The 23,919-nt window shown below is 43.1% G+C and overlaps 1 protein-coding gene across 1 annotated transcript in view; it reads left to right on the top strand.

Moving 5' to 3' along the window:
• The first annotated feature begins 5,142 nt into the window (after positions 1 to 5,142).
• The window catches only part of TSLIG3A (tRNA splicing ligase complex subunit 3A), a 29,514-nt gene continuing 10,737 nt past the window's right edge, over positions 5,143 to 23,919 (top strand). The window contains exons 1-7 of the mRNA XM_084828412.1: positions 5,143 to 5,173; positions 5,545 to 5,636; positions 10,178 to 10,326; positions 11,238 to 11,372; positions 12,117 to 12,301; positions 13,935 to 14,015; positions 21,623 to 21,739. Of these exons, the coding sequence (XP_084684538.1) occupies positions 5,584 to 5,636; positions 10,178 to 10,326; positions 11,238 to 11,372; positions 12,117 to 12,301; positions 13,935 to 14,015; positions 21,623 to 21,739 (720 nt within the window). The 5' untranslated portion in view covers positions 5,143 to 5,173; positions 5,545 to 5,583. The remainder of the gene's footprint in view (positions 5,174 to 5,544; positions 5,637 to 10,177; positions 10,327 to 11,237; positions 11,373 to 12,116; positions 12,302 to 13,934; positions 14,016 to 21,622; positions 21,740 to 23,919) is intronic.

Genomic DNA, 23,919 nt, shown 5'->3' with positions numbered 1-23,919 from the left:
TTAATCCAGGCAAGATAGAGGTGCTCTCGGTCAGTCGAAAGGTAGATCAGGGAATAGGGATACAGCTTGTGCTGGATGGGGTTACACTCCCCCTGAAGACACAGGTTCGCAGCTTGGGTGTACTTCTGGATTCAGCCCTGAGCCTGGATGCCCAGGTTTCAGCGGTGGCCAGGGGTGCATTTGCAGAGTTAAAGGTAGTTGTACCCCCTCTGAAAGATCAGGTCCGTAGTCTGGGGGTACTCCTAGATCCATGTCGCTGGAAGCCCCAGTGGTTGTGGCAGCTTGGAGTGCCTTTTATCAGCTTCGTCTGGTTCACCAGCTATGGCCTCTCCTGGACAGGGATAGCTTGACTACGGTGGTACAGGCATTAGTAACCTCAAGACTGGATTACTGCAATGCGCTCTATGTGGGGCTGCCCTTAAGGCTGGTCCGGAAGCTGGAGCTAGTACAGAATGCAGCAGCTTGGCTGTTGTCGGGAGCTGCCCCTTTTCAGCGTGTAACTCCTAGGCTGAGGGAACTGCACTGGCTACCAATTTGCTACTGGGCCAGGTTTAAGGTATTAGTACTAGTGTACAAACCCCTAAACAACTTGGGACCAGGATACCTGAGAGAGCGCCTCCTTCTTTACCAACCTGCCCGGTCACTGAGGTCATCAGAGGGCATGTTCCTGGTGGTTCCACATGAACCCATGGCCCAGTTGGAGTCCACCAGGAAAAGAGTCTTCAGTGTGGTGGCCCCCTTCCTGTGGAATTCCCTGCCTTTAGAAGTCATGCAGGCGCCAACATTGTATTCCTTCTGGTGCCTCCTGAAGACATGGTTATTTCAAGAGGCCTTCCTTGCATAACCAGGTGTGGTTTGTTCAATTCCACTTTTGGGAATGTTACGAAGTATGCTTTAATTTACATGGACGTGCATACCACATACATGTAAACCAAACACATACCTGAGGGATCTTTTGGCATTGAACTCTGGGTGCTTAGGAAAAACTGATACCCCCCAAAAGTTGAGAGAGTCAGAGACCACAACAAAGTCTTTCAAAACAAATCTTTGATTTATTAAAGAAGAATTTAAAATGAATTAAAATCACACATCAGGGGAATTAGAACTATGCATAATTTGGGGAATTAGACTCATACATTAACACTTGAAAGGTTAAAAGACAAGCGTTTAGTCAATAGTGAAGTACACTGGGATGCATAGGAAATCGTGTGTGTGTGTGTGTGTGTAGAAAGTGGGGGGGAGGAACTTCCAGCTTGGGATGATTTGAATGGAGGAGTAACAGACTGTTTGGGGGGATTGAGAGAGAGAGTTTTAGAGCAAATGCAGGGTTTGGGGAGAAAGTGGATGGAGAAAGAGCTAAAGCCTCGGAGTTTTGGAGTTTGGTATTGGGTGGAATATTAGGGAAAGGGAAGAAAAGAGAGAAGGGGAAGAAAAGATGATGCAAGGATTTACCTTTCCTTATCTGCTGGCTTGTAAAAAGTGATGGGAAGCTCTGTTGAGTTCCTTCTCTGGGAAAGAAGGGGAGAAAGAAGGGAGGAAAGGGGGGGTGCTCTTCTGAGCAGAAAGGATGGAAGGTGTCCTCTTTTGATCTTTCCCTCGCTGCTGTTCTATGAATTTGGGTTGCTGTTTTTATCCTTTTTCTCTGAGGATGTAATAATCAGAATAAAACAAAACAAGTCTGTCTTTCAAGGTTACTCAAGGATGTTAGAAAATGGATTTTTAGGTGTCATACATTAAAGGAAGAAAGAAGACAATGGGCTTCTTTCTTTCCTGCGGTGAAGAAAGGATGGGAGTTGATGGTTGCATATTTCTGGCTTTCACAGTCCAGGTGAGCAAGACAGCCCGGGGGATTTTGGTGATGGTCTTAAGCAAAGGTGACAAAAGAGTCATGTAGGCATGCTTGCTTACACAATATTGGGTTTCTTACAGCTTTAAAAGGCATTGAATTATTTATTTTTCTTTCTATTTGGCTTAAACAGGAAGGTTAGAAATCAGCATAAAATATTTTCATGGTGGGGGCTTCTGCAGTTGTTGTCCTGAGGCAAGATCTGAAATTTGCAAGTGTTAACTGAGGAATTAAGGCAATCAGAGCACAGTGGTTGGCCAGAAAGTTTATGCAAGAAGTTTGCATCTCCTCTTGGGTTGTGCAAGGCCTTAACATCCTATGGGACCTGTTTTTCTGTCCTTCTCCAAGACCAAAAAACCTGAGTCCCCGTCCAGATACAGGCCACATTTTCCCAGATCAGCAGAATTTTGGGGTACTTCGTAACAAACACATGCCTTAGTTACATCCCGTTTGGATTACTGTAACACGCTCTATGTGGGGCTGCCTCTGAAGAGTGCTCGGAAACTTCAGCTGGTTCAAAGAGCTGCTGCCAGACTGCTGACTGGGGCTGGCTACCGGGAGCATACAACTCCCCTGCTAAAACAGCTACACTGGCTCCCAGTCTGTTTCAGGGCACAATTCAAAGTGCTGGTCATGTCCTATAAAGCCCTATACGGTTCGGGTCCAGGTTATCTGAAAGACCATATTCTCCCCTATGAGCCTACTTGTGCCCTGCAATCTTCAGGGGAGGCCCTTCTCACCATCCCACCACTATCACAGGCTCACCTGGGAACACGGGCGAGGGCCTCCTCGCTGGCTGCCCCAAGGCTCTGGAACTCCCTTCCCAGGGAGGTGAGAGTGGCACCCTCCTTGATACATTTTTGCAGGCATGTAAAAACTTTTTGGTTCCAGCAGGCCTTTGGGGATAGCTAGTCTGGACATGTGAGAATATGATGGATGGATACTATATTTCTTGTTGTCTTTCAACGTTTTGATATTTTATACAATTTTAATATTATTGGAGATTTAATTACATTTTAAACTTTTGTATACTTCTATTTATACTATTTATAGGTTTTAATTGTACAAGTTTTAATGTTGTGAAGCTGTATTGGGGAAAAGGCGGGATAATAATAATAATAATAATAGAATGCAAAGGGAGTCCTGTATGGCTGAATTCTTCCCCATGAGGGGAAAAATCCATCCGTACAATGTATAGGTAAATGGCTAGACTGAAGCTCTTCTTCTTAACATTGATCTAGCTATTATATTTAAATCTCACTTTTCTATCAGAAAACGTGACTAACAAAGTAAATATAAAATACAAGGGACTTAAGCAGGCCACTGTCTCTGAGCATTTCTACATGAAGCTTTTATCCCACACTTTTACTTAGGCTTCTGCTTCTGGATTCTTTGCGGGATTAAGATTGGCTTCACTTGTGCTTTTTTCTGGTTTTCTGTCTCTGCCTTCCTATATGTTTCATTGTATAACCACTAGATGGCACTGTGGTAGAGCAGAATTGTACAATTACACCAAACTCTCATTCCGCCATTTCTAAACAATACCAGACTTTGCTTGTTAGGTGAAAAAAACCCTATGATAATGGTTGCAAACCCCAGGAGAGACCCTGGAGGATGATGACATGTAAAGAACCTGCAAACTACAGTGAGTGAGCCTCATGTAGACAGGCTCTCTCCTTCCTCTTGCAGACTGTCTGGCTGTGGATGGAAGACTAAGTAGCATTGGACTAGGCTGATCAGTAGAAAGTGCCTGCTCTGCCACTCCCATTCCACACCTGCACTCTGATGTGGTACAGTGCAGGCAGGGCCAGCCCAAGACATTTTGCTGCCTGAAGAAAAGGATAAGATGGTGACCTCCTCAGTTTCACCTACAAAAGCTAATCAGACTGGCAGTGGAATCTTACTTCAACACTAGTGATGTGACAGCATCCCTCACCTTGCCTGAAGGCAGCAGGCTAACTTATGCTGCAGGCCAGCCATGAGGTGCACACGGCTCTGTCCCCCAATGGAGAAGAGAGAGGGGGTAGCTGCTGCCGCAGCCCCACCATATCACCCATGATCTGCTGCCTGAGCAGACTCCCTTGCTCTGCCCAATGATAGGGCTGGCCCTGAGCCCAGGAGCAGTTTTATCTCCCGAGCGGGTGGCCATGTATCCACTTTACAAAGGACAGTCCTCTATTTGAAGGCCTATCCAGTCCAAATGGGTTTAAAGATAAAGAACCATAAGAAGGATAAGAGAGGACTTGAAGTTCCCAGAAACATTTAGCATTGGACAGCAGATTAAGCAGACACAAAGATCACCTCCTTACAGTCTTCCCCACTTGTTGTTGTTCAGTCGTTAAGTCGCGTCCGACTCGTGATCCCATGGACCATAGCACGCCAGGCCTTCCTGTCCTGCGCTCTCTCCCAGAGCGTGCTCAAGTCCATATTCATTGCATCGGTGATGCTCTCTAGCCATCTCATCCTCTGCCGTCCCCTTCTCCTTTTGCCTTCAGTCTTTCCCAGCATCAGGGTCTTTTCCAGGGAGTTTTCTCTTCGCATTAGGTGGCCAAAATATTTGGGATATATTGTATTTCTGTCTAAATGATAGTAATTATTTCTATTCATAGAAATTAGCATATGCAAATTGGCTTTGGTGATGCATAAGTGGCCCCCTTCCACCTCATCTGCTTTATGTGTGAAATAGGCTGCCTAGATCCTGTGTCATATTTTATATCCCCAGGGCTCCTATTAGTAATCTAATTTAATGGACAGTTTCCACTTTATACAGCTGCCAGCATGCTTCAACAACGCTCCAAGATTATATTTCGAAAGACTCCAGAGTCAAAAATTTGTCCTCAATAAAAGGTCTATATAACTAAGGCAGAAAACGCTGAATTACGGCAGGCAGGAGCATGTAGTTTTATAAAACGAAACGCCTGAACTAGTTTGTCCCTTCTCCCGCTACGTCCGCTCTTCTTTTTTCAGGCCCAGCACTTTCCAACGTGGTTGCCTCGCAGATACAGAAAAAGGAAAGCGACAAAGTCCTGCTGGAGCTGTCCTCCGCTGTGCCTGACAGAAAATATTTATGGCGCCTTAAAGTATAGCTTCCCGAATTAAGAAAAAGAGAGGCTCTCTTAGAGCGAGATGATCTGTTATGAGCGAGAGCTGAGAAAGCGGAGGGTTTAGAACACGCAGCGCGGAGCGTTTTTAGTCAGGCGTGATTTTCGGCGACTTCCCAAAGGCGGGGTGAGAGGTCAGGCAAAGGGGGCCTTCCCGCTCTCCTCGCCCTTCCCCCCCTTCTGACATGCCAACCCAGCAGTCGGCGGCGTAGCAGCTGCGCAAAAGGTAGGGGAGGATAGCGGGAGTGGGAGATCTGGGGCGCTGCCGAGCGCGGTCCCCCCCGGGAGGGAAAAGACGCTCTTCTGGGCGTAGGCAGGAGAGAGGGTGTGGGGAGGTGAACCGACTAACGGGCTGCCCACTTCTGGGCCCGTTTAGGGGGGGGGAGGGGGTCAGTGGGGCTGTTCCTAATGGCAAGAGGGCAGATCTGTGTGGGACAAACTCAGTCCCTCCCCCGTCCCAGTGATAGTGGAGGGCAGTAGACCTTACCGGGGGGGGGGGGACTTTTACTGCAGTCCGGCCCAGTCTGTATGATAGTAACCACTTGATTCTCTCAGGCATTGCTAACTGAGTCTGTTTTTGTTCATTGCTGGTTCCAGGTTTTTTCTTTTCTTTTGTACTCGTTCTGAAGCCCCAGGATGGAGTTTGAGCTCATGGAGAATGATATTCTAGAGTCGCTCGAAGACCTAGGGTATGTGTGAGAGCAAATATGAGTAAACACTTTTGATTGCTTTGTTTTTTAGAGCTGTTATTTTTATTTTATCCATTACGCCACCTTGTTCCCCATGTTTCTTGGGGTGATCGCTTTACAGTTCTCTAAGCACTGCTGATTCTTTCAGGTCTTAAGTGTGTGGGGGGAAGGGTTAGAGGCCACTTAGCATTAGAAAAAGAAAATATTTAAGCAGGAGTTGACCTGATCTTCATGAGAGACAATATGAGAGTGTGTGTGAGAGAGTGTGTGTGTGTGAGAGAGAGAGTGTGGGAAGTATAATAAAAATATTTTTTTAAAAAACAAAAGGATTGATCCTTCTTCATCTGTATCACTACCCTTTAAGACATCTTCCCCCAACCTGGTGCCTTCCAGATGTGTTGGACTGCAGCTCCCAGCAACCCCTAGCCAGCATGGCTGGCAGTGGGGGGGAGTTGTAGTCCATCACATCTGGAGGGAACATCAGCTTGGGAAGGCTGATTTAAGATATCACTGGAGGTTGGAGCACTCTAGCGCCATCGTCCACTCCTATGCACCAAGGGAGGATTCAGTACACACAAACTTCCATGTGGCAGTGACTGATTGCCTAATATCATCTTTAAATCCTTCACAGAGAAAATTCTGCAGCTTAAACAGCTGCAGCGGTGGCTTTTCAGTTTTTGGTGGGGAGTCTTTGCTCAGTCCTCCTTTTTAGCAATATTTTAGTTTATTCACTCTGCAATATAAATCAGTTGCCATTTATCCTTCCCTCAGGGCATTTTAGCACAATCACTCAAACGTGTTTCTCAAGAAGCAAGTCTACACTTACAAGGGAGTAAGTTCAATTGACGATAGTGGGACATACTACCAAGTAAACCAGCATAGGATTGTATGTTAACTACATTTTGGTTTTTTCAATGATGTGAGTGTAACACTCCATCCATGTTTTGTGGAAAGACTAGTCATGTCGCTTCCCTCTCCTTTCTTTTAAAAATCTGGTTATATATGCATTCCAGTGCAGGAGAGGGGAGTACCCACAAGAATTTCTAAATACTGCTGCCCCCAAAGATTTGCAGAAGTGACAAGACATTACAGTGAGCAGGAATGAGAACAAGTAGCCTTGTTGATACTCACTACTTCTTACAAAAAGTGGTTATGTGAATCCTCCATCAACCGTAGGGGCTAAACATAACTTTCTAAAACAATCTGAACATGCAAAGAAGCTTACAAAACAGCGAGGATGGCACTGTTAATCAGATGGCATTGTTAATCACATGCAAACAATATTTAGTAGCCATATGTGACACTCATGCAGCCATGGTTAGCACAGTGGAAATGCATGCATGGGGGAAGAATTGCATTTTCCAGGTCCAGGATAGTACAGTTTGAATGCTGGGACAAAGGCTATGGATAGGTAAGAAACAAATATCATTGACTGGTTTGCAGAATTACTGTACAAAAGGTTCTTCTTGATGTTGAAGTGACATTTCTCTGGCTTTTTCATAAAGTGAAACAATAGGTTTTGTTTTGATTTTACTTGAGCATCCAAAAGAAGAGTTGATAAATTCATAAGTATTTTAAAATATCTGCGGCAGTCAGTTTTACTTATCGCAAATCTTTAATCATTTCTGTAACTGACACTAATCAATAATAAGGTATAAACAGTGAAAAATGTGGCCACGTGTTAAAAAGTGAGAAATGTGGCCACTTGTGTTTTCTAACTAGAATTCTCAAGAGTTAATTTTTCGGGATGTACCATACAGTGAAGTAAAGACTTAGCTTGTGATCCATAGAAGTGCTGACTGTACATCAGGGGTGAGACTGTACATCAGGGTGGAGAATGTCAGCCTTGAGGGCCAAATTTGACCCACCTGGGAGCCCCCAGATGGCCATGCCCCCTTTTCATGGCCCTGCCCTATTTCCCTTCAACCACTGATCGTTTAGGCTTTTTGGCTTTTGTGCAGTTTTTCCCCATTCTAAAAGGCTGAAGTGCCTCTCCTAAAGCTTAGTTACTGGCAGTAGGAGTTTTAAGCTACAATATGCTGGCGGTTTTTTCTCCCCTTTTCCTTGGCTCTGGTCTGCAGCCCCACCGAGCTTCTCTGAAATAGACTTTGACCCTTGGGCTGAAAGAGGTTCCTCACTCCTGCTATACATGCATGTGGGAGTACTGCAGGAACAGTGGATCTAGTTTTGAAGAGAAAGCCACTTTTAAAACTGAAGAGGGGCTCATCTCTTTGGCATGGTTGCGAAAAAGTAATTGCAGCTCTGGCTGCCTAAGCAGTTGTCCCAGCATGCTTCGAATCCGAGCCTTAGTTAGTTGTTCACATGTCAAAAACAGTGAAACTTACAATGAATGTATATTTTTCTCCTACTTTCATGCTATACATTTACTCTTATTTATATGAACAGTCAGGGCCAGAAATATTGGAACAAGGATAACTGTTTTGGCAGTTGGCCTCTGTACATCACCACATTGAAGTTGAAAGGAAACACACCCAGATGGGAGCGAAATCAGGACTTTCAGCTGTAATTCAAGGGGTGTGACAAAAGTGGGGCACTAACCATTCAGGAAGGACAGCCAGTGGCATACACCCCCCCCCCATCGTTGATGGCTCATAAGTAATGGAAGGAATGGCTGACAAGCAGCTGCATGGCCAGGTGTGGCCTGTTTCCTGGGTACCCCATGACCAATCAAGCAGATAAAAGGCCTGGAGGTGGTTCTGAGTGTTATATTTGCATTTGGTGGCTGTTCACTGGAACTCCGAACATGAGGTCCAAAGAGGTGTCCATGCGAGTGAAGGAGGCTATCATTAGGCTGAGGAAACAAAATAAACCCATCAGAGAGATAGCAAAAACAGTGGGAGTGGCTAACACAAGAGTTTAGAACATCCTGAAAAAGAAGGAATTAACTGGCAAGCTCAGCAACAGCAAAAGGCCTGGAAGACTACGGAAGACAACTAAAGTAGATGACTGCAGAATTCTGCTCATGGTGCAGAGGAACCCTTTCACAACATCTAGCCAGGTCAAGAACGCTCTTGCGGAGGTAGGCATGTCATTGTCAACATCTACAGTCAAGAGACGGCTTTATGAATGTAAATACAAAGGCTTCACAACAAGGTGCTAACCACTGGTAACGCTCAAGAACAGACAGGCCAGATTAGCCTTTGCCAGCAAACATCTCAAAAAGCCTGCCCAGTTCTGGAATAAGATTCTTTGAACTGATGAAACCAAGATTAACTTGTACCAGAGTGATGGGAAGAGAAAAGTATGGAGAAGGACAGGAACAGCTCATGATCCAAAGCATACCACATCATCTGTCAAACATGGCGGAGGCAGTGTTATGGCATGGGCATGTATGGCTGCCAGTGGAACCGGGTCACTGGTGTTTATTGATGACCTGACTGCTGCTAAAAGCAGCAGGATGAATTCCAAAGTGTATAGGGCTGTACTTTCTGCTCAGATTCAGACGAATGCTGCCAAACTGATAGGGTGCCGCTTCATATTGCAGATGGATAATGACCCAAAACATACAGCAAAAGCTACCCAAGAGTTTCTCAAGGCAAAGAAGTGGGATGTTCTTTAATGGCCAAGTCAGCCACCTGAACTCAACCCAATAGAGCATGCTTTTCACTTACTGAAGACAAGACTGAAGGCAGAAAGACGCACAAACAAGCAGCAGCTGAAGGCAGCTGCAGTAAAGGCCTGGCAAAGCATCTCGAGGGAGGAAACTCAGCATTTGGTCATGTCCATGGGTTCCAGACTTCAGGCAGTCATCGACTGCAAAGGATTTTCATCCAGGTATTAAAGGCGATCCTTATGTTTGAAATGATGTTGGTTTGTTCCATTACTTATGAGCCAGCAATGATGGGTGTGTGTGTATGCCACTGGCTGTCCTTCCTGAATGGTTAGTGCCCCACTTTTGTCAAACCCCTTGCATTACAGCTGAAAGTCCTGACTTCACTCCCATCTGGGTGTGTTTCCTTTCAACTTCAATGTGGTGGTGTACAGAGGCCAACTGCCAAAACAATTATTCTTGTTCCAATATTTCTGGCCCTGACTGTATATTGTATCACCAGTCTACAAGGACTTTACAGAGCACAGTAAGCTCAAAACAAAAACCCACAACCTAGACATGTCCTTGCCCCAAGGAGCTTAAATCAAATTGGTAAACTTTGGGTGCAGGGATAGTAACAGAAGAAACAAAAGGGAATGGCTAGGATATCAAACTGCAGAGAGAGAGGGAGGACTGGAAGAGACAATGATAACAAGGGAAGAATATGAGCAAAAAATAAAGTTACACAAACATTGTTTCTGGTGGGAATGGGGATTTAGGCCTCAATTTGAAGCACGCTTATTTGGCAGGAAGTTCCCTTGTAATCTTCTAAATAAGTTTTAGCTTCTAAGTAACTATGTTTAGGATTCAAGTGTTAGAGTGTTATCAGATGTATCATCATATATGCATAGACTGTGTACTCCATAAATTGTACAATGAATTTTAATAGTGTGAACATATGTTCTTATTTTTTTGTTTCTTTGCTTGCCAGTTACAAAGGCCCATTGTTAGAAGATGGAGCTTTAACCCAGGCAGCTTCTGGTGGAGCCAGTTCTCCTGAATATACCAAACTCTGTGCTTGGCTAGTAACAGAGTTACGGTTATTTTGCAAACTAGAGGAAAATGTACAAGCAACTAACAGTGAGTAACCACAATGTAATTGATGCATTTGTGTCTTTTATACTAACCCTGAAAATTTATGCTGGAATATCTGCTTCCAACACTGGGTTATCATACGTTGGTTATCTATGTAGCTATTAATCTGCTGCCATAGCTAGATTAAGCTTTCAGACTTATTTTCTATGTAATATAGGATGTGATCCCATGCAGCTTTTAAAAACCACTGTATTGTGAAGAAGTATGATAGCAGGTTTGGGTATCTTCAGGTGTACTCTGTATTGAAAAAAATTACCATTTTTGCATCTGAGCAATTAAAATTCTGTGCCAAAATTCCCAGAATTTTGCAGTCTCTATGGATTACGCAAATGAGCTTGCATGCATAATTTACCTTATCTTGCATAACTTATTCTACATTGTTTGGTAATGGGAAGGAGCAAGGAGCTATGCACAGCACTGAGGCACCACCAAACGCACACTATTGGAAATCTGAATTAGCCACACTTCTGAGATTTCAACAGGTGCAGCCTACTCATTCCCATGCACATCTTTGTAGTCATAAGGTCTAGAAACATACTGTTTTAAAAATGAAAGCTGAGGTTCTCAGGAAACTGAATACTGTCCCCAATACCACATTCTGTTTTTGCCTGCACTGCCATGGAATCACAGCTTATATACATACATTTTCTAAGAGCAAGTAATAAAAAGTAGCAGTTTTCTATTGAACAATCTGTTTTTTCATAACTGCTCTTTTTGGCAAGACTGCATTCCTAATTTTGTTAGAACTTACTCTTTTTTCTTTGCTTTTTTAAGAAAAGCAGTCTATTTTAATCTTTAGCCTTGAGTTAAGACAAAACAAATTGTCAAAATTCATGTCCAAGAATTGGGGCCTTTAACATTTGAAGCTTTTAAACTAAGATAATCTGTGTCTTAAGGTCCAAGTGAAGCTGATGAGTTCCAGCTTGAAATGAGTGGATTACTGGGTGAAATGAACTGCCCATATACAACGCTAACTTCAGGAGATGTCACCAAGCGCCTTCTCAATCAGAAAAATTGCCTCCTGCTGCTCAGTAAGTTGAAGGAAACTTCATAGAAAACAAAGAGGAGAAATATGTCCTTCCCCTGTTGCTGCTTGAGATCTTATGGTTATTAGGGAGAGGATGTAGTTGGATCTGTTGAAGTCCCAGATTCAAATTTGCATATCGTATTGGTAGATGCATCAAAATTTAAAACTATGAAATATCTTTCTCTGTGTTTGTTATGAACAAACTTTGCCAGGAAATAAGATTAACATTTGACAATTAAAAAAAAACCTCATTCACAAGTGATGCAATTAGCAGAAAGGCATGTCAGCAAGGTTACTCTGCATATCCATCTAAATGGTGGCTTTGGTTGTAAAACAACTGTGGGGTGCAATTTTTAATGGTAGCTACAGCGGGGTGAGTGTGGGGTGGTTCATGAAAGCTTTGCTTGGAATGGTCCATTTAGCATTCTAGCTACATTACACACATCTTTATGTTCTCACATTCTAAGGCAAGCCTGTGAATGATACTACTTGCTGACTTGAACATTGTTCCTCTTGGGCCCCGAGCAGACCTGCTAGTTGGTTATATGTTTGTCTTTAGACCCTTGTCCTTTCTGAACCTATTCTCTCATCCAATTAATACTAACGTGTTGTGTACACAACTAGGTTCCTGAATGTTGGCCTTGACTAGTGAAGGTAAACATTTTCAGCTGTGGTAGTTGCAAAAATCAGCCCGATCATATTGTGAGCTTGGCTGGATTGTGCTTAGTGGTAACTTTTCTTCCTTCAGCATACCTCATCTCAGAATTGGAAGCTGCCAGAATGCTGTGTGTGAATGCTCCTCCGAAAAAGGCCCAGGAAGGCAGTGGCAGTGAAGTCTTTCAGGAGCTAAAAGGCATATGTATTGCTTTAGGCATGTCCAAGCCTCCAGCCAACATAACCATGTTCCAGTTCTTCAGCGGAATAGAAAAAAAGGTAAGAACTGATTTGGAGTTACAATGGCTTGGATCCAAAGTTCCTTGTGCATAAAGCAGTTATAAAGCACCAATGCACAATCCCATCCCTCTGCTGTGAGATGCCACTCTGGAAGGCCCCCATCCAGACCCTGAGGAATGGCCTTTCAGGGGGCATGATGAGCTCCAACAAGAATGGCTGGGTGGGCAACCCCTAATTGTGTGTGTGCAGAATACAGCATGCAGTCCTTTCAATCCAAACTCTTATTCATTGGGCTTCTGAATTACACTTATTTAAAGAATTTACATGCTGTTCTTAATAAAAAATATTTCCAGAGTAGCTTAGAAATAAAACAAAATACATGGTTTAAAGTTTAAAACCGTAAAATGGTTTAACTCTAAGCCAATAAATTCAAAGTACACCAGATAAAGCAGCAGAGGGTAAAACTGAGAGTAAATGGCCTGGGAAAATAAAAAGATATTTGACTAGTGCTGAAAGGCCATAGAGTAGGCACCAGGCGAGGCTCTTTGGGGAGAGCGTTCACGATCATGACACCACCACTGAGAAGGCCCTTTTCTCCAGTCACCACTTGCCTCATCTTGGATGGTGAGGGCACCTGAAAGAGTGTTTTGTAAAAGGTGGTCCTTCAGATACCCAGGCCACAAGCTGTTTAGGGCTTTAAAGGCTAGCACCAGCATTCTAACTGACCTTTTTATAGGGATAAATTCTTAGATGTTAAGGGATTTGCTCATCCACTCATCCAGAAACTAACCTAAAGCATTCCTCTTCTGTCAGATTCCCCCCACCCCTGAGAAATACTATTGAAAAATTATCAAAGACCTTCTTGAACTGAGATTTTTTTTTAAGTCTTCACTTTTAGGGTATTTTATTGTTACATTAAAAAGCAAAGGAAGCTTTGTTGTCCCACAAGAAAAATGCTGAATTCCATAGTATTGGGCGGCGTAGAAATGTAAATAAATAAATATGGCAATACCATTATTATGCCAACCAAAATGTCACAAAATACTGAGCATTTTGAGTTCTCCAGAACTCTTCATGAGGGCAGATGTTAAATAAAGGGATGGGGGAACAGGGGACTTGGTTTACGTTGAAACAACGAAGTCTTCATTTAGTCATAGTTTTAAGATGGAATGTGGGACTAGTTAGCAGATAATTAAATTAGGTTCTGTTAGATGCTATGCAGGTTTCAGGATGTACCAAGGACTACCGGAATAAGGAGACATACCGTGGCTGATTCTTCATTTGGAAAACATAACATCCAGCAGTTACCTAGATCTGTCGCCATCTGTTTGTTAATATTAAAACTGTCTAGTTCCTCTTCACTTCTGTTTTCCATCGACCAAGAAATCTCTGTGTTTCACCTACACTTGGAAAGGAAATACGTATTTCCTTTCCATCTTAATAAGAAGGCCTTTTACTTTGCTGATGGCATAATCTTATTATGAAAATATTGCAGATAACCTTTCTTCATTTTAAACTGGCCAGATTCCTGTATTCGGTCTGAAAATGTTAAAATTGTGTTCTAAATGTATTATGTGTAGACATTCAAACTTTCCTTCCAATTCTATGCTTTCTTGGTGTGGAGAAAGTCAGCCTTCAGTAAGGTTTATTAACACAGTACATTTTGTTACAGTTAAAAGAAACACTAGCAAAGGTTCCTCCAAATCATGTAGGAAAACCTTTATTGTCAAAGCCACTGGGTCCTGTTCATTGGGTAAGTAATTCGTCTATAGAATTCATACCTTCTATCTTTACTTCTTTTTTTATTGGGATTTTTTGGTGTTCTTTCATGTATATTCAAAAACTGAGTAGGCTTTTAATGGTAATTCACATGCATCCTTGTTGAGCATAGCATAAATTATGTGAAGTCAGTTGACAATAGCAGAATGAAGATACTGTTTTTTTTAAGATACTTGATGGTGTTCTCTGTGAACATAAGTTCTCCAAAAAATTAACTTGTGTTATTCAGATTGTAGTATGCCCCACACAGAAAACAGACTTGGTTAAATTGTAGAATATACGTCATAGTCTTTGTTAAAAATTTGATTTTTTGGATTTGATCTTGATCCAAAAGGAGTAAGTTCCAGGAGATTCATGTGTGAAATCAGGTTTTTAGCAAAATGTAGAAAAAATGGAAGTTCATCACACCAGCATGTCTGCAGGCAATATGTATTCTAGTACAGTTAACCAGCTGGCTCAAGGAAATGAGTCAAGCTGCTCAACATGGAAAAACAAAAATCTTTATCACGATGTAGCTCATCCTTCTCCAACCTGGTATACTCCGGATGGGCCAGACTAGAACTTCCATCATCCCCAGCCTGCATCATAGAATCATAGAATAGTAGGGTTGGAAGGGGCCTACAAGGCCATCGAGTCCAACCCGCTGCTCAATGCAGGAATCCAAGTCAGAGCATCCCTGACAGATGGCTGTCCAGCCTCGTCTTGAATGCCTCCAGTGTGGGATAGCCCACCACCTCGCTAGGTAATTGATTCTATTGTCATATTGCTCTAACAGTCAGGACGTTTTTCCTGATGTTCAGCCGGAATCTGGCTTCCTGTAACTTGAGCCCAATATTCCGTGTCCTGCACTCTGGGATGATCAAGAAGAGATCCTGGCCTTCCTCTCTGTGACCACCTTTCAAGTACTTGAAGAGCACTATCATATCTCCCCTCAGTCTTCTCTTCTCAAGGCTAAACATGCCCAGTTCTTTCAGTCTCTCTTCATAGGGCTTTGTTTCCAGTCCCCTGATTATCTTTGTTGCCCTTCTCTGAACCCTTCTAGTTTGTCTGCATCCTTCTTAAAGCGTGGTGCCCAGAACTTGACACAGTACTCCAGATGAGGCCTAACCAGTGCTGAGTAGAGGGGAACTAGTACTTCCCGGGATTTGGAAGCTATGCTTCTATGAATGCAGCCCAAAATGGCATTTGCCTTTTTTGCAGCCACATCACATTGTTGGCTCATATTCAGCTTGTGATCGACAACAATTCCAAGATCCTTCTCGCTTGTAGTGTGGTTGAACCACGTATCCCCCATCTTGTAACTGTGCATTTGGTTTCTTTTTCCTAGGTGCAGAACTTGGCATTTATCCCTGTTAACTGTCATTCTGTTGTTTTCAGCCCAGCACTCCAGTCTATCCAGATCACTTTGAATTTTGTCTCTGTCTTCCAAAGTATTAGCTATCCCACCCAGTTTGGTGTCATCTGCAAATTTGATCAACATTCCCTGCACCTCGTCCTCCAAGTCATTCATAAAAATGTTGAAGAGCACTGGGCCCAGGACTGAGCCCTGCAGTACCCCACTCGTTACCTCTCCCCAGTTTGAGAAGGTCCCATTGATAAGCGCTCTTTGAGTCCGATTCTGTAGCCAACTGTGGATCCACTGGATCGTTGTTTCATCTAGCCCACTTTGAGCTAGTTTGCTCATCAGGATATCATGGGGCCCTTTGTCGAAAGCTTTGCTGAAGTCGAGGTATATGATGTCTACAGCACGGTTCACAAGGGAGGTGACTTGATCAAAAAATGAGATCAGATTCATCTGGCAGGACTTGTTCTTGACAAATCCATGTTGGCTTCGAGTAATCACTGCATTGTTTTCAAGGTGCTTACAGATGGATTACTTTATCATCTGCTCCAGAATTTTCCCAGGGATTGATGTCAAACTGACTGGTCTGTAGTTCCCAGGTTCCTCCTTTTTACCCTTTTTGATGATAGGGACAACATTAGCCCTCCTCCAGTCATCTGGCACTTCCCCCATCCTCCATGATTGCTCAAAGAGAATAGACAACGGTTCTGAGAGTTCTTCTGCCAGTTCCTTTATTACTCTAGGATGCAGTTCATCTGGCCCTGGAGATTTGAACTCATTAAAAGTAATGAGGTGTTCCTTGACCATATGCCTATCAATCTCAAGCTGCAATCCTGCCCCTTCAGCCTGTACTTTGCCTTTGCCAGCGGGGTTATAGATCCTCTTTTGGGAGAAGACTGCACCAAAGTCGGAATTGAGCACCTCTGCCTTTTCTTTGTCATCTGTTACCGTTTTGCCATCTTTATTTAATAGCTGAACAACCATTTCTTTCCTCTGCCTTTTACTATGCACGTAGCTGAAGAAAGCCTTTTTGTTTTTAGCATCCCTTGCTAATCTCAGCTCGTTCTCAGCTTTAGCCTTCCTGACACCATCCCTGCAATTCTGTGCTACCTGCCTGTATTCTTCCTTTGTTACTTGGCCTTCTTTCCACTTCCTATATGTGTCCTTTTTTGTTTTCAGGTCATCCCTAAGGTTTTTGTGGAGCCACATTGGCTTCTTCTGTTGTCTTCCACCTTTTCTTCTTGTTGGAATTGTTTGTAATTGTGCCTTGAGAATTTCCTTTTTTAAAAGTTCCCACCCATCTTGGACTCCTTTTCTCTTTAGCATCGCTTGCCATGGGACCTTACTGATCATTGTTCTGAGTTTATTAAAATCAGCTTTCCTAAAATCCAGGGTACGCGTTTGACTACACTCGGCTTTTGCTTCCCTTAGAACCAAGAACTCAAGTACAACATGGTCGCTTTCCCCCAGAGTTCCTGTAACTGCTACTTTATCCACTAAGTCATCTCTGTTGGTTAGGATCAAGTCAAGGATAGCCAATCCTCTAGTTTCTTCCTCTACTTTCTGTAGGAGGAAGTTATCCACCACACAAGTCAGGAATTTCCTGGAGGGGCCATGTTTTGCAGAATTTGTCTCCCAACAAATATTGGAGAAATTGGAAGTCCCCCATTACTACTACATCATGCTTCCTTAAAACATTGGCTATTTGCTTTTCAAAAGTTTCATCCTTGTCTTCTCCTTGATTGGGTGGCTGGTAGTAGACTCCGACCACCAGGTTCCTTTTATTCTTTGCTCCATTTATTTTGATCCAGATGCTCTCGATGGGGCTACCAAGCTCATCCTCCTGTATTTCTGTGCAGAGATATGTATTTTTCACATACAGTGCAACCCCACCTCCCTTTCTGTTCCTCCTGTTCTTTTTGAACAAGTTATATCCTTCAATTGCTGTATTCCAGTCATGAGAGTCATCCCACCAAGTCTCAGTTATACCTATCAAGTCATAATTTCCCTCCTATATTAAGAGTTCAAGTTCGTTCTGTTTGTTTCCCATACTCTGGGCAATACTCTGTGTATATAGACATCGAAGTCCATGTGCTTCATAGTCTGGCTTTTTTCCTACATGTTTGTGAAGACTATTATTGGGCGCTATCAGAGCTGTTCTCTCTGTTGCAGTGCATGCACCTACGTCCATTGTTACCCCCAACATTACATCTCCCTTCCCCGTAGGATTCAGTTTAAAGCCCTCCTGATGAAGTTCTTCATGCTGTGGCCAAACACATTTTTCCCATCCTTTGTGAGGTGCAACCCGTCCCTTGCCAACAGCCCATCTTCCAGGAAGTATAGCCCGTGGTCCCAGAATCCAAATCTCTCTCGTCGGCACCACCTTCGTAGCCAGGCATTCACCCACAGTATTTTTCGTTCCCTTTCTATCCCTCTTCTAACTACTGGAAGGATGGATGAGAAAACTATCTGGGCCCCAAAGTTCTTGAGTTTCCTTCCCAAAGCTTCAAAGTCTGACGTGGTTTTTTCATAGCTCTGCTTGGTGGTATCATTTGTTCCCACATGGATGAGAAGAAAGGGATACCTGTCAGTGGGCTTTATGAGTGCAGGCAACCTTTCAGTCATGTCTCTAATCTGTCCTCCCGGGAGACAACATACCTGGCGAGTCCACGGGACTTTGCGACATACTTGGGTCTCGATCCCACGCAGCAAGGAGTCTCCCACTACCACCACTCTTCTTGTTGTAGGCCTGGGTTTCATCGCCTCTGTTTGACTGACCTTCAGCCTCTTGCTCACTCTCATGTAGGTTCCCCTGTGATTCTTCCTTTGCAGGCTGTCCTCCAGTCTCATCCGCAAGTACCTGGAATCGGTTCCACAGCTCCACTGCTTCCACTGGTGCAGAGTGGCGTCTAGTTCTTCTTCTCCTAACTGTCACTCTTTTCCATGGAGTATCCTCTACTCCATTTTTCTTCACCTCAGCATTTCCCACTGCCTCATCTTGCTGTTGCTCTTCAAGCTTCTGGTCTTCCCTTTGCTGCTGTAGTTCCCCCATTCTGTCCAAGAACTCTTCGTGTTCTCTTATTCCCCGGAGGGTCGACAGTCGCCGCTCCAGTCCACTTACTTTTTCTTCCAGCAGCGTGATCAACTTGCAGTTGTTGCAGATGTAGGCCATGTTGTTCTCAGGCAAGAAAACAAACACTGCACACACCTTGCAGGTCACCACCACTGGAGAGTCCTGTGCTTCCATTGCCTCTTTTCCCTTTTTGTGTCTAGCTTTGTGATTGTTCTCGACTAGCCTGTTCCTGCTCCGCTACTCAGTAGAGGTTAAAAGAGTCCCACTGGTGTGGAAGTGTGTGTTACAAGACAAATAAGTGAAAAAAAGTTAGTTAAAAAATAAAGTAAAAAATAAAAAAAAAACGTTAGGGGCCTCCCCTTGACCTCCCCTGCCGAACTCCTGTTTGCTCCCCCTGGTCGCTCGCTCCGGTTGCTTGCTCTCTGGGAGCTTGCCTGCTTCTGTAGTCCCTGGAGCAGCTTGCTCTGCTCTGCTCTGCTCAGCTGGGAGGCGGGAAACAGACTGAAGCTTCCTGCCCACTCTGCTGCTGGGAGTACTCAGGCCACACACCCCCAATTCAGTTGGAGCTCTCAGAAGCACCTGGTGAGCTCACAGCCACTCAGAAGGATAAAGGGCAGCCCCCTGGGCTTCCTGCAGCCCACTTACCTCTTAGCCTCTGTCTCCTTTGTCTCCTTTGTCTCTTCAACCACTGCCACTCCCCTGGCCAACTCCTGTTTGCTCCCCCTGTTCGCTTGCTCTCTGGGAGCTTGCTTGCTTCTGTAGTCCCTGGACCAGCTGGAGCAGCTTGCTCTGCCCTGCTCTGCTCTGCTTAGCTGGGAGGCGGGAAACAGACTGAAGCTTCCCGCCCACTCAGCTGCTGGGAGTACTCAGGCCACACACACCCCAATTCAGGTGGAGCTCTCAGAAGCACCTGGTGAGCTCACAGCCATTGGCTGTACTGGCTGGGGATGATGGGAGTTCTAGTCCAGCTCATGTGGAGGGCATGAGGTTGGGGAAGGCTGGTCTAGCTCTTCCGATCAAGGGGGAAAGGTGTGATTCTCAGTTGTACTGATAGAATGAAGCAAAATGCATTCGAGGGAAACTGTTCTGGGCTCTCCAACAAGAAGTTCAGCCCAGCCAAGCACCCAATTTCTGATTGTAGTTTCCCTTTGAGGAAGGTGTGATGAGGAACTCAGTCCTTCAGGAGAATAATATACCATAACTGAAAGATCTCATTAAATTGTGGAATTTACATCACAGTCTTTGTTAAACAGTGATTTGATCTTGCTCCCAAAGGAGTATGTTCCAGAAGAGTCATGTGTGAAAGCAAGCTTGGCAAAATCTAGGAAAAAAAACATTTTGTTTCTAAATGGAAAGTGTTGGTCTAGCCATGGAATCTTGCTGAGAAATAATGAGCAGAAGATGCTAGCCATGCTTTTAATGAGGCTACAAAGAATTTTGGAAATGTGACTTTCAGGTTGATGATTCACTTCTGGTAATCTGCAGACAGAGAATAGCAATAGTAGTAAGAGGGGGTAATGGGTTCTGGTTCAGCTTACTGAGAGTCTATAGGGCTTTAAATGTGTAACTCTGAAGTTGGGCATTTTTCCACAATCCCATGACACTGCAGCTTTAGCAGTACCTGGAGGCATGACATCTGTATGCCAATAAGTATAAAGGATGTCTTGGATGCAGATGGTATGAGTCTCTAGAAATGGCCTAGTATGGAGAAGGCTGAGAGTTCCAAGTCTTCGAAGCTGTTGGGCCATTGCTTTGATGGGAATTATAGCCCATCTTCTAAAATTAGTTTTGGCACCTCCAATAATGTTTCAGGCAGGAACAGTTTCTCTGATATAAAGCCACAGAGGCCTTCTTTTTCTTGTTCTGCAGCTGATTGGTTTGAACGTTTCAACTGATGCAGCTTCTCTTGCTGGCATTTGTTCTTAATGGGTTTGATCCAGATTCTGCAGAAGGAGGGGCTTCTTCAGTCTGTAGTAACCTCTGCTCATGGATGGTGCCTCTTCCCAGTTTTCAGGATTTCCCCCTCCCCTGTGTACCATTTAGCAGGGTCCCCCAACCCTCTATAGCATTTGAGTGAATTGGAGGGGTATATGTGGGGGCAACAGGGAAGTCTGCTTCCACAAGCCCAGCTGCAGGCACCTAAATCTGGATCTAAGCCAATAGGTTTAATTGTGTGTTTATTTTATTCATTAGAAAATGTATGCCCGGCTCTTCTGTTAAATTACAATGCTAATGGGAGCGCTAATCTTATTCTAGTCCTTCAGAGTATTGATATTAATTGCTTTTCTCATAAGTGTACTTATATCAGCAGTTACATTATCAATTCAAATTTAAAACATGTTGAATCTTCATGGCATGATTGTGCTTTTTTGTATGGAGACAACTTACACCACCATTAGAGCGATTCTAATATTTTCATTATTTATTTGGGAGATGTCAGAAAGCACATTTGCAGTTGCCAGAAAAAGATGCTTGGAAAAATAATGCCAAATATAAGTAGCCACAAATAGCCCAATTTGTGGCTATTGGGACAGAGCAGGCCTTTTTGGGATGTTTACTTCTCCTAGTGAGATTGAATTTATGCTTCTCTTTGACATGCAGTTAACAAAATCAAAGATTGATTAATCATCTTTCTGTTGTATATCACCAAGGGCCAGTTGAGATGTACAATTCATGGGTTTATTCATAATCATTCATGGTTTATTAAGCCAGGAACAAATGGCGAACCAATGTGTTCCTCCTCCTGCCCCCGGTCTCCTCTCTCACACCAGCTTTGGTGCTCCTGGCCTCTTTAAACCACAGTTTTCCTTTACACCCAAAACAGAGAACTGTGGTTTAATGTCTGTATACAAACTAGGATCTTAAACCAGAATCAAGCCATGGCTTAAAATCCTGGCTAGTAAACTAACATTAAGTCATAGTTCCCCATTGTATCTGAAATAGGGAAGAATTAAAAAGATCAGCTTTGGTGCTTCAATCCTGGCCTCTAGGATTGCATAAGGAAACTAGTGCATGGGAGGGAGTGTGTGGACTCGACACTCTTTCCTGTTCAAGAATGTTATGCCTCAACCAGTCCAATATGTTGCTGTATGGTGTTAGTTGGACAAACAGTGTTAATATAATTTTGTTTCTTAGATTTTAGCATCTTTCTGCATTTTCATTTCAGGAAAAAATTGAAGCTATTAATCAAGCCATAGCCAATGAATATGAAGTCCGGAGAAAATTATTAGTGAAGCGTCTAGATGTAACTGTCCAGTCATTTGGCTGGTCAGATCGAGCAAAGGTACAGTTTGCTTTTTGTAAGCAGGCTTTGTCCCTGCAAAGACCTTTTGCTGTCTATTGTTGGAGAACTGTCTGTACTAGTTAATGCCTCTTGCTGATAGAATTTCCCAGGCAAGGGCACAAGAGCTTCAAACTGCTTTAGATGAATTAATGGATAAGCAGGTAACTGAATTAGCGATATATTCCCCACCATCAGCCCAGAAGGGGATCTCTTCCAGTTGTGGAGTGAGTAACCTGGAAATTAAGGGTGGACAACTAATAATTGAACAGCTATTTAAGATTGAGAAACAGGTGAAGGACACCTTTAAGGATTTAGGGTTAATGAAATATTTCCTTGCAGAGTGCAGTGGGCACTCTGCAAGCAACTACAATGGTGGAGATAGATAGGAGGGGGAATATTGGTTCAGTACAAACAGAAATAAAACCCAAGTCTATTCAAAAAGGCAATGTGGATACTCACCAACTAAGATAGAACGAAATATGTTCTCATTATAAGTCAAAGAAAATTTTAAAAAGAACAAAAAAGGGAAAGAGTGTAAAAATACAGGGTATAAAGAAAATAAAAAAGGAAAGGTAGCTTCAAAGGTAATATACCAGGATAGGAAAATGAAATATGAAAATTATTTACATTAATAGATAGGAAACCTAAGAAGGTACAGGCTAAAAAGCCATCTAAGAGTGGAAAGCTGATTAAAGTAAAGAAAGCTGAGAAGATGCCATTATCCCAGCAGCTAAATAAAATGTCAGTGGGATTTACAGTTAGTACTGATAGGAATTGTGAGCCTGCTGAAATAAATGACCCATGGCAGTATGTGCTTAAAAATCAGGAGGCAAGGTACAAAAATGGAGGTAATGGTTTGGATCAAGATATAGAGGATATGCTTAACCAGGAAGAGAAACCAGCCGAACAAAATGAGAAGCTGGGGCTTATGCAGTATAAATTAGTGTTTTCAAATTTTCCAAGACTTAAGGGTATATTAATGCACCTACAATGTAAATTTCATCTAATACAAGTGTTTGACCTAATTCCCCCTCGGGAATTTATTATAGCAGATATTACCCACATTCATTCTCATTCTCATTCTCTCTCTCTCTCTCTCTCTCTCTCTCTCTATATATATATATATATATATATAAAAATTATAAATATGCACGTGCTGTGGTCACCTTTAAGGAAAGTCAAATGGCTAGGAAAATATATAGTAGAAAGTCTGATTTCCAAAAAATAGGACTATGCTTTCCTAGGATCTTTGAAAATACAGCTTCCCCTATGCCCCTAGTAAAGGGGAAATTAAGAAAGGATCGATATGAAAATTGTCACCTAGAAGGAGAAATTAGAAGTAGGGAAGACCTGGAAATCCCCTGTGTACTCCCTGATTGCCAGAATAGAAAGAACCTAAAGAATTTAGGGGAGAGACAACATAAGCCATGTCAAGAGGCTCAGCTAGGGTTAGGGGATGATGATAAAGATGTTAAGTGGAAGAGCTCCGCTGTTCAAGATCAAAAGTGGCAAGCATTTTCTAAAGGAAAGGACCTATTTAATAATGAGGAGAAAGCGCTGCTAGACTCCAGATGCGCAAAATGAAATCGTCATGAGATTAGAGTCCTTAAAAGTGCAGTTGTTAAGTAGGCCAGGGAGACAAACAGAAAATGTGGGTGTGCAGTAGATTGTGGTCAAGAACAACAGGAAAATGGGCTGAAGGTGGGGATGGGGGATGTCCAGGTGCCCCTTAGTGTAATGGAAGCTATGCAGAAGAGATAAACACTGAGTTAAGGAGAACTGGAAATGGCATAGCTTCTATAGCGTCAAAAGTAAATCCCACAACCTTAACATTTAAATCATGGTTTGATGTGAGATATTTAGAACTGGGACATTTGGAGAATCTTGGAGGAAATGATCCATATTTAGGAAATTTAATGTACCCCGTGATATCAAATGATAGTAGGATATGTCCACAAATTGACGAGACTGAAGTCCTGGAGGAGGAGGAGCTGGTAACTCAGGGGAAGCAGGGGATATCCCTAGATTATTCAAATTGGCTGTATAAACAGCAGGAGATAGATGTGTCTGATCAATCATAAATCATATCAACTGCAACTTCTTTGAAGAGGTCATTTGAAACCTATGAGTTTGTTGATAAGCTTGTAGGTATTATGTCATGGAATATAGCAGGATGGAAG

The sequence above is a fragment of the Heloderma suspectum genome, chromosome 1 (assembly GCF_057233095.1).
Source record: "Heloderma suspectum isolate Gila_16-S chromosome 1, 16-S_ref, whole genome shotgun sequence".
NCBI classification, from domain to species: Eukaryota; Metazoa; Chordata; class Lepidosauria; order Squamata; family Helodermatidae; genus Heloderma; species Heloderma suspectum.
Note: the sequence above shows the minus strand (reverse complement) of the source record. Positions and strands in the feature narration are given on the sequence as shown.